This window comes from Camelus ferus, chromosome 18 (assembly GCF_009834535.1).
Source record: "Camelus ferus isolate YT-003-E chromosome 18, BCGSAC_Cfer_1.0, whole genome shotgun sequence".
In the NCBI taxonomy this organism is placed as follows: Eukaryota; Metazoa; Chordata; class Mammalia; order Artiodactyla; family Camelidae; genus Camelus; species Camelus ferus.
The window spans coordinates 11,689,307-11,702,432 of NC_045713.1; the positions used below are offsets into that span (position 1 = coordinate 11,689,307).

The window sequence follows — 13,126 nt, forward strand, 5'->3', positions numbered from 1 at the left end:
CTGTGGGAGGAGAGAGGTTAACAGGAGTAGGACCAGCCAGGGCAAAATCTAGAAGGCCTGCAGGACCCACTGCATTCCCAGGAGATCCTGGTAACCAAACTCGTGAGTCCAGACTCAGCTAAGGCTTCAGCCCCACCCACAGGGAGACGCCGCTTCCGGCCACCCCAGTTTACCACATGGCCTCTCAGAACTCAGAGTTACGATCCTGCCTGGCAGTGAAGAGCCCTTTGAAAATGATTATAAATGAAAACAAGGCGTCAGTATTCCCTTTTGTGGATGACTGGAGATAGGGACGGGATTTGATGCCATTTCTTAACATGATGAACTGGGATCTGGATGTGCCCCAGTCCTGCCAATTGCCTGCCTCCCGAGGGGCAGCTGCTGGGCTAGAAACACAAGGACCAGCAGAGGAAGGGACCCCGCTCCACCTGAGGCCTCTGCCAACACGTGGCCACCCAGGGAGAGAGGGAGGGTGTGCCAGCCTGTGTCGGGGCTGGACCACTCTCCACCCTGCGGCTTCTGAGCCAGGAGGAGAGAAGAGGTTGGCAGTGTGTCCCGGGGGCAGAGTCTGCCCAGGCCTTTGCAGCCCGAGAGAGCAGGAAGCAGCAAGAACAAGAAAAACAGAGGCCCAAGCTGGATGCCACCACTTGGCCTGGCCAGAGCCAACCTGTCTGCAGCTCTTTGCTGGAAAGGGGCTGGCGGAGGTGGGCTGGCGGGGTGGAGTAAGTGGCAAGGGAAGGGCTGGCCTCAGCGTGAGCTCCCCCAGCACCTGCCACCTGGGCTGCTCTCGGGTGACACAGCAGTGAGGAGTACAGGTCCTAAACACCCAGAGGAGGGCAAGTCCTGAAGTCCCAAGTTTGAAAGCCATGGGCCAGGAGCTGAGGGGAGCAGCAGTGATAAAGTCCATACACCTTCATGGGACAGGTGACATTTCAGCAAAGCCTGAAAGACAGCCAGAGACTGGGATGCAGTGGGGCAGGGGAGACCTGTCCTGAGCAGGAGCCTGTAGGTGGGAAGCTTGGGGCAAGTCTGAGGGGGCAGGGCCATCCTGTGGCTGGAGCCACACATCTCCTGAGGCGGGGGGGGGGGTGTCCTCATGGCAGCAGGCAGCCAGCAAAGGCATCAGGCAGGGGTGGGTCCTAATTTACCAAGATAGATGGTGAGGGGTGGGAATAGCAGGGGTCCAGGTGGGTGGCAGGGTGATACCCAAAGGCTGTTGAGGTAGCACAGGTGGAAAGTGACAAGGCTGAGGGTGACAAAGTGTCTTAGTCCATTTGGGCTGCTACAGTTACCACAGGCTGGGTGGCTTAAACATTTATTTCTGACAGTTCTGGAGGCGAGGAAGTCCAAGATCAAGGCTCTGGCAGATTCCGCATCTGGTGAAAACCCTCCTCCTGGTTCACAGCTGGGGTCTTTTCCCTGAGTCCTCGCGTGATGGGAAGGGTGAGGCATCTCTCTGGAGTTTCCTTTTATAAGGACACTAATATCCTTCATGGGGGCTCCACTCTCAAGACCGAATCCCATCCCACAGTCCCCACCTCCTAATACAACTCGACTGGGGATTAGATGTCAACATGTGAATGTGGGTGGTGGGGAGGCAGACACAAACACTCAGTCTACAGCATAGGGTGACAGAGTTAAGCTGTCAAAGTGGGAAATTGCTGTTCCAAGGGGAACCTGATCACTTTGGGAACATCTCCTGGTTCTGTGATCCTCAGCACTATTGTGAAGGACTCTGCCCATCGTTCTTCCGGAAGGAGCCCTTCCTTGCTCCAGCTCCTCCCTCAGATGCCCCAGCCTTCCCAGGTCCTGAGTCTGCACCTGCCCACCAGCACAGGGCAGGCTGGGAGAGAGTGGTTGTGCTGGGTCCGGGGATGGGGCAGACAGGGGACTGCCAGAGAGCAGAGCATAGAAGCAGACGGCTCCCTGCCAGGCTGGGTGCAGACAGAAATGACAACAGTATCCACAAAACAGTGGCAGAGGGGCAAGTCCAGGCAGAAAGGGACCTGCAGAGGTGGGGTCTAGACTGCAGACAGATGGGGCAACACCGGGGTGTGACAGAGACTCTCTCCTCCACCAAACTTTTATTCTGAGCCTCATGTCACGTAGTCCTCCACTTTTGGACTTCTGTGTCTGTCTATGCGTTACCCAGTTTTAGCAAAAATCCTGTCAAGTCAGTTTAGCCAGAATCCCCAGCCTTAATACCTGATCACCCTCCATATCTGATCAAAGTCTTACCCTCACCAATCCCTGGGTGATTTCTGAGCACCCTGGCCTGCCTTCAGAAAGAATCCTGTCAGGTCTGCTTAACCAGAATCCCCCCTCCCTGATGTTTCTTTCCTCTTAGTAATTTTCCATCCACAGGCTTCCTCCTCCCTGTTCCTTGGCTGTAAATCTCCACTTGTCCTTGCTGTGTTCAGAACTGAGTCCACTTTTGTTCTGAAGTCTCTTTTCTCCTATTGCATTGGGTCTTAAATAAACTTTATGTTTACCTCTTTGACTACTGTCCAGTCCTGGTTCCTTTTAACAGTGACACTACTGCCCTCTCTCGTGGGGGCTCGGTGGGGACATTGGTCTGCACCCCTCTGTGCCAGGCTCTTTGCCAGGCCATGGCATGAGAACCCAGGAGGAGCCCAGGAGAGCTTCCAGCAGGAGGTGGAAGCTAGGCAAGTCCTAAGAGCCTAGTGAAAGTGCTCTCTGCCCAGCTCGGGGCGGGGGCAGTCCCTGAAGACAGCACATGCCTGCAGTTGGGTCTGTGCAGAAGTGGGGCCAGCCCAAAACCCATAGGCTCCAACACAGACACCCCAGATCTCACAAATCCCAAATGTACCCAGATGCCTCCTGGCTCCCACAAGCCTGTGTCCCTGCTGGTGAGCCACAGGAAGGCTGAGCAAGAGGATGAACTTCATGACAATCACTGGGTGGGCTGTCAGCCTCCTCAACACCAGCACCCCCAGTGGGGGGCACAGCAGGAACTAGGCGGGTGACACCTGACCCCTGCTGTGAACTCTGTTTCATGGATACATTTTTATTTGCATTCTCCAGACTGTTTATAGATACACACTGCGGGGTGTCCACTGACCATGAGTGTCACACCCTAAGGATGTTCTCACTGTTGCCATGGTGAGAAGGTCTGGAGAGGGAAGCCTCTCCTAGCCCTTCCACACCCCACTCCCACCCCACACCCCCTGCCTTCAGGCCCTGGGGTTTTGTCATTACAAGCCAGGTCTCCTCCGGGGTCTCAGATTCATTGCCTCCCCTCTTTTCAGCCCTGTCTCTCTTTGATTTCCCTTCTAGGATTTGCAGCCAGAGGAGGAGGGTATGTGTCTCCCCAACCTGGGATGTCTCCACTCCTAACACAGGAATCCAAGTCCAGGACTCATTGGCCTGGGGAGCTGTGAATGGGGGATGAGCTGTTCGACCACATAGACAGGGCTCACGGTGCAGGGAAGCTGGGGTGGGGGCAGTGGACAGAGACTCTGGCTGAGGTAGGTGGGTGGGCAGCCCAGCTGCTGGACGGGGCCACCCCATATTCCCCACCAAGGATCTGCCCATGGCATTTATTCCAGACAAAATTGCAGGGGTGAGAGATGACTCAGGGGAGGTGGCTCTCGTCCCTCAATGGAGTGGAGGAGGGCACCTATTCCTGTTCCTGCTGCCCAAACTACTAATGGGGGGTCGGGGTGGGGGTTGACAATGACTGGAAACTGGGCTGGTTTGTGGTTAGGTGGCAAGGGTAAGGGTGGGGGAGGTCAAGAGGGAGGATGGCTCCCCCAGGGGCAGAGACTGGCTCTTGGGGCCTTCCAGGGTCCGTGCCTGGCTGGCTTCAGGACTCAGAAGTCATCTCAGGGACGGCGGGCAGGGAGGGCAGGCCTAGGCAGTATAAGCTGCTATTGCAATGGAGAAGTCAGGTACAGGTGGGAGCGATGCCTAGAAATTCTGGGGAGAAGTCAGAGCCATAGACAGGAGGAATTTGGGAGTCTGGGGCGATGGAAATTAAGTCTAGGGGCTGGATGGGGTCCCCTAGGGTAAGGATGTGGGCAGGGAAGCAGACTTATACAGACCCTGGAACCCACCCACATATAGCTGTGGAGCAGAGGAGAATCGGCACAGAAGTGGAAAAGGAATGTCCCCTGAGATTGTTCATGGCTGGGCTTCCTGGTCGAGTCTCAACCCTGCAGTCACTTTCATGGGTGCTGCTGAAAACCCGTGCGTTCTGGGTCAAGGTGCCCCTTTGGGAGAGAAGATGGGGAGAGGACACCTGTGCAAACTCCCCACATTGCAGGAAGAGGCTCTGTAAGTGGAGACCCAGTGGTCTCTGCAGGTGGCCATCCGAAGGAGGTGGATACACTGTGGGACTTCTGTGAATTTCCCAGCTCATCAGCACACAGCTCCTCCCAGCGATGAATGGAAAAACCACCTTCTGAAGATGACTGCTTAGGTGTGAGACATATATAACTGTACATGTACATTATTGTTGGGAGATTATATTGTTATATTATTGGGAATGAAAGTCAGACGTGTTCTCTGGCTGCATTTCCTGGATTAACCACTGGCTTCTAGGAGACCTCAGACAGGTGCCAAGGTTGGTGGGTAGTTAAAGCCTGTCGGTAGGGGAAGGGTGGTCCAGTTCCTTGCTTCTAGGGCAACCAGAAAAATGTTCCAGAGAAATGATGCCCCAAGAAAGCCACAAACACAAAGACAGGACAATGTATTTCCTTGTTTTTCTTTATTTTTCATTTTTTTGTATCTCACTTACCAACACATTTGTAAAATGTAGCAGGCTGTGTTAGTAAAGGAGAAGAGGGGGCGGGGAAGCAGGATCTGAGGAGCCACAGGTGGGGAGTCAGGAGCAGGAAGCCCTGCCCACCGTCCCGCCTTCCCGCAAGGCATTAGCCACTGCTGCTGCTCTTACAGACCCCCAGATGTTTACAAAATTGTCATAAAGAGCATTTCTGTTGCCTCCGATCCTTGTGCCTTTCATTCTCCCTGATGCCCTGAGATGAGGCAGGGTCTGCTCCGGCCAGCCCTCGGCAGAGCCTGGCCGGAGAGAAGCCTGCCCCTGTGTCTCAGGCCCCCACCCCAGAGCCTCAGTCCCAGGGCAAGCATCTGAGAAAGGAGGCCAGGGTGGGGCTACCCAGGAGCTCTTTCGAGGGGAGGAGGGACCACCCCTTAGGACCTTGGACAGCACTCCCTAATGCCCTCTGCTTCAGCCACAGGCTTCTGCTCAGGAGGACAGTAGGGAGCAGCTGTGGCCATAGGAACATGGCAGCAAAGAGACCTAGAGCTGGCCTCCTGGGCTTGCCTGGGTGGTCCTGGAGGGAAGGTCTCCCCTTCGCCCAGAGTGGACTTCCTGGCATTTGCACATTGACCCAGCGGACACTCTGACCCTGTGTTTATGAACACAAACATTTTAATCAGGATTACATCCACCCTGATGAGCTTTCTTTCGAGAAAATATTTTCAAGGCAAATGCCGTGGAGGACAATTTAATGCCTTGATCAGTTTTCTATATAGTGCAGATATTTCTTTTTCCCCCTTGAACTAATTTTCACCAGGACCAGATCCTTTTCTTGTGCGCTTTACCACTGATATTGGATCCCCTGGTTAGTGTTCGATCCATGTCGAATGTCGCCAACTGCTTCGTCTTGCCATTGGCAGTTTTCTCCTGTGGCTCTCAGTTCCCCGGGGAGAAACTGTGGCCGGTTTCTCACCAATCGGTACCGCGTGACAGACTTGAACCGTGTGCTATTTGTACTGATGTGCAATACCTGTGCTGTTTTAGTCTCATCGACTTTTCTCCGGTGGAGTGTTTCTGAGGGTGAATCCGTCCTGCCCCTCGGCTGATCCCGGACGACGGAGGCCTTTCCCGGCGATATTCCAGGATGTCCCGAGACCCCGGAATGGGGTCAAGACGTCCTAGCGGGCGCGGTGCTTCTCGGGTGGCGGGGAAGCGGCGCCCCCTGCCGACCTGGGCCCCTCCGGGTCACGGAGCCTTGTCCGCCGCCGGCTCGGTGCGCGGGGCCCCGCCGGCGGCCGTGCGCGCGCCGCGGAGCAGACCCAGGCCCCGGGAGCGGCCGGCGCCGTGCAGCTGGCGCTCGTGGCGGCGGATCTGCACCTTGTGCCGGAAGCGCTCGCCGCAGTCCTCGCACACGTAGGGCCGCTCGCCCGAGTGCGTGCGGCGGTGGCGCAGCAGGTTGGACGAGACGCTGAAGCGCTTGCCGCAGTCGCCGCAGGCGTAGGGCCGCTCGCCCGTGTGCGTGCGCTGGTGCTGCACGAGCGCCGAGCTCTCGCTGAAGCGCTTGGCGCAGTAGGAGCAGGCGTAGGGCTTCTCGCCCGTGTGGATGCGCTGGTGCGTCACCAGGTTTGAGTGCTGCGAGAAGCTCTTGCCGCACTCGCCGCAGCGGTGGGGCCGCTCGCCCGTGTGCGTGGCCTGGTGCCGCACCAGGTCCGTGCTGCGGCTGAAGCCCTTGCCGCACTCCCCGCAGATGGTCGGCCGGTCCCGGGCGCGCCGCCGCCGCCGCCGGGCGGGCGTCAGGGCCGCGCTGCCCGCCGGGCCCGGGATGGCCACCACCGAGGGCGCGGACACGGCCGGCAGCACCATGAGCTCCTGCAGCACCACGTAGCCTGGGGGGGCCACCACGACTGCAGCGGGAGCCCCAGGTACCGAAGCCCCGCCGCCCCCGGCGGCGGGCACCAGCTCCAGCTGCAGCTCCGGCTGCACGGGCGTCAGCTCCAGCTGCACCTCCTGCTGCTGGGCCCCCAGCTCCAGCTGCACCTCCTGCTGCTGGGCCCCCAGCTCCACGGGGGTCAGCTCCAGCTGCACCTCCTGCTGCTCCTCCTGCTCCAGCTGCTGTTCCAGCTGCTGCAGCTGCTCCTGCAGTTTGAGCTGCAGCTGCCGCTGCTCCTGTTGTCTCTCCAGCTCCTGCTGCCGCTCCAGCTCCCGCCGCTGCTGCTCCAGCTCCTGCTCCGAACCCAAGTCCACCGGCAGGAGCTCCAGCTCTACCTCTTCCTCCTCCTCCTCCTCGGGCTCCAGTGGACGGGGCTGCAGCTGCTGCTGTTGCAACTGTTCTTGCTGCTGCTGCTGCAACAGCTGCTGCTGCTGTAAGTGCTGCTGCTGTAAGAGCTGCTGCTGTAACTGTTCCTGCTGCTGCTGCAGCAGCTGCAACTGTTCCTGCTGCTGCTGCAGCAGCTGCAACTGTTCCTGCTGCTGCTGCAGCAGCTGTTGCTGTACCTGTTCTTGCTGCTGCTGCAGCAGCTGCTGCTGCTGTAACTGTTGCTGCTGCTGCAGCTGCTGCAACTGTTGCTGCTGCAGCTGGAGCTGTGCCTGCTGCAGCTGGAGCTGTTCCTGCTGTGGTTGTAGCTGCTTCTGTTGCTGCTGTAATTGTTCGCGCTGCTGCAGCGGTGGCTGTTCCTGCTGTAACTGCTGTTTCTGCTCTTGCAGCTGCTGCTGTTGTCCTAGCAGCTGCTGTGGCTGTAACTGTTCCTGCTGTGGCTGTGACAGTGGCTGTTCTTGCACTGGCTGCTTCTGTGACTGCTCTTGCTGTTGCACCAGCTGCAGCTGGGCTTTCCGCAGCTCTTGTTCCACAGCCTGGGGCTCTTCCTGTAGTTCTTGCTGCTGTTGAGGCAGCAGCTGTTGCCCATCCTGCTGCTGCTGCTGCTGCAACCGCTCCTCCTGTGGCTGTGACAGCTGCTGCTCTTGCACCTGCTGCTCCTGTAACTGTGTCTGCCGCTGTATCAGCTGCATCTGTGGCTTCGGTGGCTCTTCCTGCACAGACCGGGGTTTCTCCTGCAGTTCCTGCTGCTGTTCAGGCAGCTGCTCTTGGCCATCTTGCTGCTGCTGTGATTCTGGCTGATGCCCTGATGACTGGTTCCGTGGTCGCTGCTGTCGCAGCCGCTTCTGCCGTGGCTTTTGCTGCAGCTCTGGCTGCTGTTCTAACTGTGGGGGTCGTGGCTCCTGCTTTTCCGGGGGGGCTTCCTCAGCGATTTCACCGGCCCCCATCAGGGCTGAGATTTCTGGCCGTGGTGGGCTGCTGCTCCTCTCCTGAGCCTCTTCTTCCTCCTGACTCTCACTCCCACCGCTGCCACCTGTAGTGAAAATGGCAGGAAGCCAGGAGAGAAAGATCTATAGGCAGCTCTCTGGTCCAGACCCCCAGGATCTACCCCCCTTCCCCTGCCCCATGTACAGTCACTCTCGGGTACACTCCTGAGCTCTCAGCAGAGACCCAAAATCAATGGACCAAGTGACAACAGCAACATGGTAGATACGGAAACTCCCAGAGGTGTGGAGTTGGCTTAGAAGTGTACCCAAGGGACTGCTGGGCACATCACTCTGGACCCCAGCTCCCCAACCTCTCCTCTGAGCCTTCTTCCACACAGGTTCCAGGCTTAGATCTTAGCAGTAACTCCCCCAGGGGTGCTTGGGGCTCCCCGACACCACTCCCTGAGAAGTCCTTTGTGCATAACCACCATTCAGTCGGAATCAGTGAACAGGCCATTCCAATGGCTCAGCCACAAGCCCATGCTGAACTCCGGCCTCAGTTAGGCTCACCCCTTAAATACATGAAACTTGCCTTCTCTGTAAATCACAAAGAATTTCTGTAAAGCTGCCTGGAAATGTTTCTGTAGCAGTTTCTAAAAGTCACCAAAGTGTCAGATAGAACACGAGGTTTCCAAGTGAAAAGTCCTCAGTTCAGACTCACTCTACCAGTTAGCAGCTGTCCAACCTCCTGCAGGCTCAGCGTCCTCCTTGTCTGTAAAATAGCTTAATGATTACTCACCCCGCCAGCTTAATGAGTGAAGCAGGAAGGACCCTGGCATACTCCCTAGTAGGAGCCTGAACAACCCCTCTCCCTCTGGGTTAGGAATTAGTTTGAAAATTAACAGTTTAGAAACACCAAGGATACAACTAGCTCCATTTGAAACAGCCTAAAGACTGGAAGTGTTTTAGACTGTTTTTCTGTAATGGAAAAGACTAACCCACAGCCCCAAGTCAACATGGCGATCGGCCAATGACTTAACCTCTGGGAACTGGAGCCTGCCCATCTGCTAAAGGAGATAAATCCCTTTCAGGGAAGTTGTGAGAATTAGAGGGGATACATGTGCAGCCCAGCCTTGGGCACGACGTAGAGCAAGCTCTGCTCAACTGGACTCACTCCATTGCTATGTCTCACTTTCTGCACAAAATCCGCATGCAGCTTCTCACTCTGAGTGTGACTGCTGTGTTACCAGAAAATCCAAAGAGGCTGTCTCCATTCCCAAGTCTCATCTCAACATCTGTTCTTCCTACAGCATCGTATTTTCAACTTTGTAATGGAAAGCAAAGGTTTGATTTATAAAATTTTTCTTTCTGGTCACTTTTTCTAGGAAAATATTGATTTTTTAAAAAAACCAAAGGATATCTACATGTAAATAATTCCCTTTTAGAAAACTATTCTCACTAACCTTTGCTTAGGCTAGTGGGTCAGTGAATGCATTTTCCTACACACACACTGGGTGGGAGTCTGCAGGAGGTGAGGGAAGACAGCTGTGAAAACCTGTCCCCTCAGAAAATCCAAGGTCTCCTGGACACTCCCTTCTCCCACCACCTCTGGGAACATCACACCTCTGTATGAGTCTTCTCATTTCTAGAATACTATGGCCACTCCCAACGTCTTACGGCATTTTAAACATTATTAACAATGTTTCAGTAAATGTATAATCATCATCTGATGTGTATCCTTTTTTAAGATTTTTGTCAGTTAAATCTTTAAGCCAAAAGAGTCCTAGTTTAATCCACACGTCCCATGCCACCCTTCCAGGTACACTGGTCCTTTCCACGCTCTGTTCAACCCTACCCTAGCCCCTCCTTCCATGCCCTCCAAGCACAGAGTGGAAAGTTGGCTCCCACGGGCATGGCCACCATGGAAGATTTACCCAGAGTGGGTCCCAGAGAAAGAAAGGATCTTGAAAGTTTCTTACAGGGCCGAATCTGCCTCTGGGCAAAGCAGGAGAAAGATGGATGGAAGCAGAGGTGAAGGAAAAGTGGACAAGGTCAGAGGCCACAGGGAAAAGAAATGCCACGAGGCCAACGAGAAGGCCCCTCAGCCACTGAATTCAGTCTGGGAACTTGAGTGCAGAGCCAGGACAAGCAGGAAAACAGCGGAGGCTACCTGATGACTGGGAAACAGCAGCAGGTCCCAGGCAGCACACATCCAGTCTGGGGTGTGGGCTGAGAATGTCTGCACTGCCAGGCAACCCCTCCCCAGAAAGGCCACAGCCAAAGGGACCCACCTCAGAAGACCCCGAGGTGAAACTGCCACTATTACTCAGGGCAGCTGAAGTTGGCTGGTGTGAGTGGGTGCTGCCTGCCCTCCACGCCCCAAAACAGCCAGGTGGATGCCCTTCCAGACAGCAGGCTGCCTGCCACCCTTCGGGCTCCCTCTCTGCCATGGCAGGCCAGGGGCTCTGTCAGAGGATCCTCGCTGGGGACCTGAGGACCATCTTCTGGTTTAGGAGGTCAGGGGCCCCTCCAGCCCCTCACCTGAGAGGGTGTGAGGTCCTGGGCCCCTGCCTTCAAGACGCCGAAGCTCCAGCACGAAGGTCTCGGTCGCTGGCCCCAGCTCCATCCTGGAGGTCAGACAGAGATCCTGGGGAGCCGGCTGTGCTGAGAGGAAGGAAGGGAAGCTGTTCAGCCAGGTGGGATGCTGAGAGCCCTGGGCCCAGGGGCACTGACGGCCTGACAGCCACTGACGGCCTGAGAGCCACCTCTGCCTCGGGCGCTCTCCGAAGCCAAGTAGCTCCACCCCTGCTGGAAAGGAGGCAGGTGCAGTCCACAGCAGGGAAAGGGGTGAGCAAGGGCAGCCTAGACAAGGAATCCTTCCTCTCCTGACCTGGTGCAGGACCCACATTCAGCCCCACACCTGGGCCAGCCCGTTGCAGTGGCTCCTTACTGAGAGACGACCGTGGGAATCAGACCCTCGCTAAGGTCGACAGCTGCAGTCCCAGAAAGGACATTCGGGGGATTTTGAAGGAAAAAAGGAGAGAGACCTGTCCATCTCACATGCCCTGAGCGCTCTTCCAAAGCACGGACAAGTCTGTTCAACTCCCAGGTCTCTTGCCTCCCAGACCACTCTGGGGGTTCCCAGCAGGCCTCAGGCTCCAGGCAGTGTGTGTCCGTCCAGGTGCCACCTCGGCTCCCCAGGAAGGCGCGTTTTCACACCACTACGACCCATGGAACTGGCTGGCTGCTGGCCCGGCGCTGTGCCCAGGCCATCCTGAGGTCTACAGGGTTCCCTGCCTCACTCCTGTGTTTACCATGGCCCCTGCAGAGGTATCCCCATAGCCAGTCCTTCCTCCCCTCCTAACAGGATGGCACCAGGTCCCCCTAGACTTTCAGAATCCAATCCGAAACCTCCTAAGAGAAGAGTCCCCAGGTTTACCCAGCTGACCTCCCCACTGGGCCTCACCTGGTACAGCATTTCCTGCTCCTCACGCAGCCTCTGCACTAGGGGAGGTGTGGTCGGCAGGGGCTGGAAGGCGAAGGCCAAAGTGTTCAGCCAGCTCCTTCCTGAGGCGCCTCCATCCAGAAAGAGCCGGGGAGGCCCCAGGCCACCCGGGGGCCTTTCTGGTCTCTCCGGAGGGCCTATTGTGGTCAGGGTTGCCGAGGTCGCCTTGGGCCAAAAGAAGGGGCAGAGCGGAGTTAAAGAGCAAAAGTTTGTGTCGGCTCAGGCACAGCCCCGCAGCAGCGCTGGGCTCAGGGCGGGCCGTGCGGGACCATCGTGAGCGCCCAAGGCTGGCCCGGGGGCGGCCCGGGTGGGCGGCCCGGCCTGAGGTCGGCGGGGCCGAGTGACACCGATGTCGTTTCAGCCCGGAGCAGCGCGGGGCCGGCCAGGGTCCGCCGGACGCCACAGGTGCCCCGAGTCCAGGGGCGGGCGGCCTGAGCCGGGCCGCGCGGGCGGCGGGCGGGGGGCGGGCGCCGCGGCCGGGCCGGGGTCCCCGTTCGCTCGCCCGCCCGCCCGATCGTGCGTCCGGCCGGCCGTGCGTCCGTGCGGGCAGCGGCCGGGCCGGGGGCGGGGGCGGCGGGGGCCGGCACAGGAAGTCCCCCCGGCATCCGCATCCTGTCCCCCTCCCGCCGCCCGCTCGGCCCCGCGCCCCGGCCCCCGCCGCCGCCGCCGCCGCCGCCGCTCTAGGCAGCCGCGAGCTCGGTGGGCTTAACCCTTCCCCGCCCGGCCACTCACCCCGCGGCCGGGAGCGCCAGCCGGGGGCCGGCAGGGGCCGAGCGCAGCGCGCTCCGCCGCATCCCTGGGTGCGCGCGTCCGCAAGCTGGGCTGGCGGCCGTCGCTGCAGGAGTGCAGGGGGAGGCTCCTAGCTGGGGCCCTGCCACCTCCTGAAGAGCAGGCACAGCCTCAGGGCACCCCTGGCCAGGGTACCAGTTGTGGTTAATTAGCACTCAACTAGATGACAGTCAGTTAATGAACCCCCATGCCGGGATGCGGAGCCGACCCCGACCCCGAATAGGCCTCCCCCTCCTCAGCTCGAGCCCTTCATCCTGGACCCTGGAGTGGCGACGACCGGCCTGAGGGGGCTGACAGTTGTTGCAGCCAGGATGGTGGATGGGGACCCCAAAGGACCCGTTGGAGCCACTCTTGGGCCACCTCATCCACTGGAGAGCTAAGCTCATCCCTCTCCGTGCCCCCTGCTCACTTCCTCTGTGCACAATCCCAGCTGGTTAGGCCCTCTGCACTGTCCCCACCTCTGCCCTTCCCAGTCCCTGTCCCCCCCAGCAGCACCCCTCAGTGGCTTCCCAGGACATGCCAAACTGCTTCCTGCCTGGTCAGGGGTCCCTGATCATCTCAATATCCCATCACTGCAGCACTGTTCTCTCTATTATGGAGATAAGTTCACACTGAAATCAGGATATTCCAGTTCTCTCAAAACCCCCAGAGTTGGCCATAAAGAGCTGCTCCTGGGGTGGCGAGTGGGAATGCCCCACTGGAGGGGCACAGGAGCCCTCCTGTGGCCACTGTGCATCCCCGCCTTGCTTTCTGCATGCTCCCATGGCCGCTGCACATGTGGCCCCCCTTTCCATCTTGGGATTCTTCCTGGCCCTTCAGGCAGTGGAGTTTCGGGGCTTCCCCGCTGGTCC

General features: G+C 58.1%; 1 protein-coding gene across 4 annotated transcripts; it reads right to left on the minus strand.

Annotated features, from left to right (window-relative positions):
- Positions 1–4,710: 4,710 nt before the first annotated feature.
- ZNF853 (zinc finger protein 853) lies at positions 4,711–12,047 on the minus strand. 4 transcript variants are annotated; one of them, XM_032459996.1, is made up of 3 exons: positions 11,448–12,047; positions 10,523–10,640; positions 4,711–8,088 (listed from the first exon to the last, which is right to left on the minus strand). In XM_032459996.1, exons 1-3 carry the CDS (start codon positions 11,457–11,459, stop codon positions 5,987–5,989), a joined length of 2,232 nt encoding a protein of 743 aa, XP_032315887.1. In that variant the 5' UTR covers positions 11,460–12,047; the 3' UTR covers positions 4,711–5,986. The 4 variants fall into 4 exon arrangements, with proteins under 4 accessions (XP_032315887.1, XP_032315888.1, XP_032315889.1 ...); XM_032459997.1 differs by having other exon boundaries at positions 10,523–10,645; XM_032459998.1 differs by lacking the exon at positions 10,523–10,640.
- Between the last annotated feature and the right edge of the window lie 1,079 nt (positions 12,048–13,126).

What these genes read in the sequence shown, in the direction of transcription:
- ZNF853 (XM_032459996.1), bottom strand. An exon ending in AGGACCTCACACCCTCTCAG is followed by an intron (nt 8,089 to 10,522) that starts GTGAGGGGCTGG and finishes TTTTCACTACAG; the next exon opens with GTGGCAGCGGTGGGAGTGAG.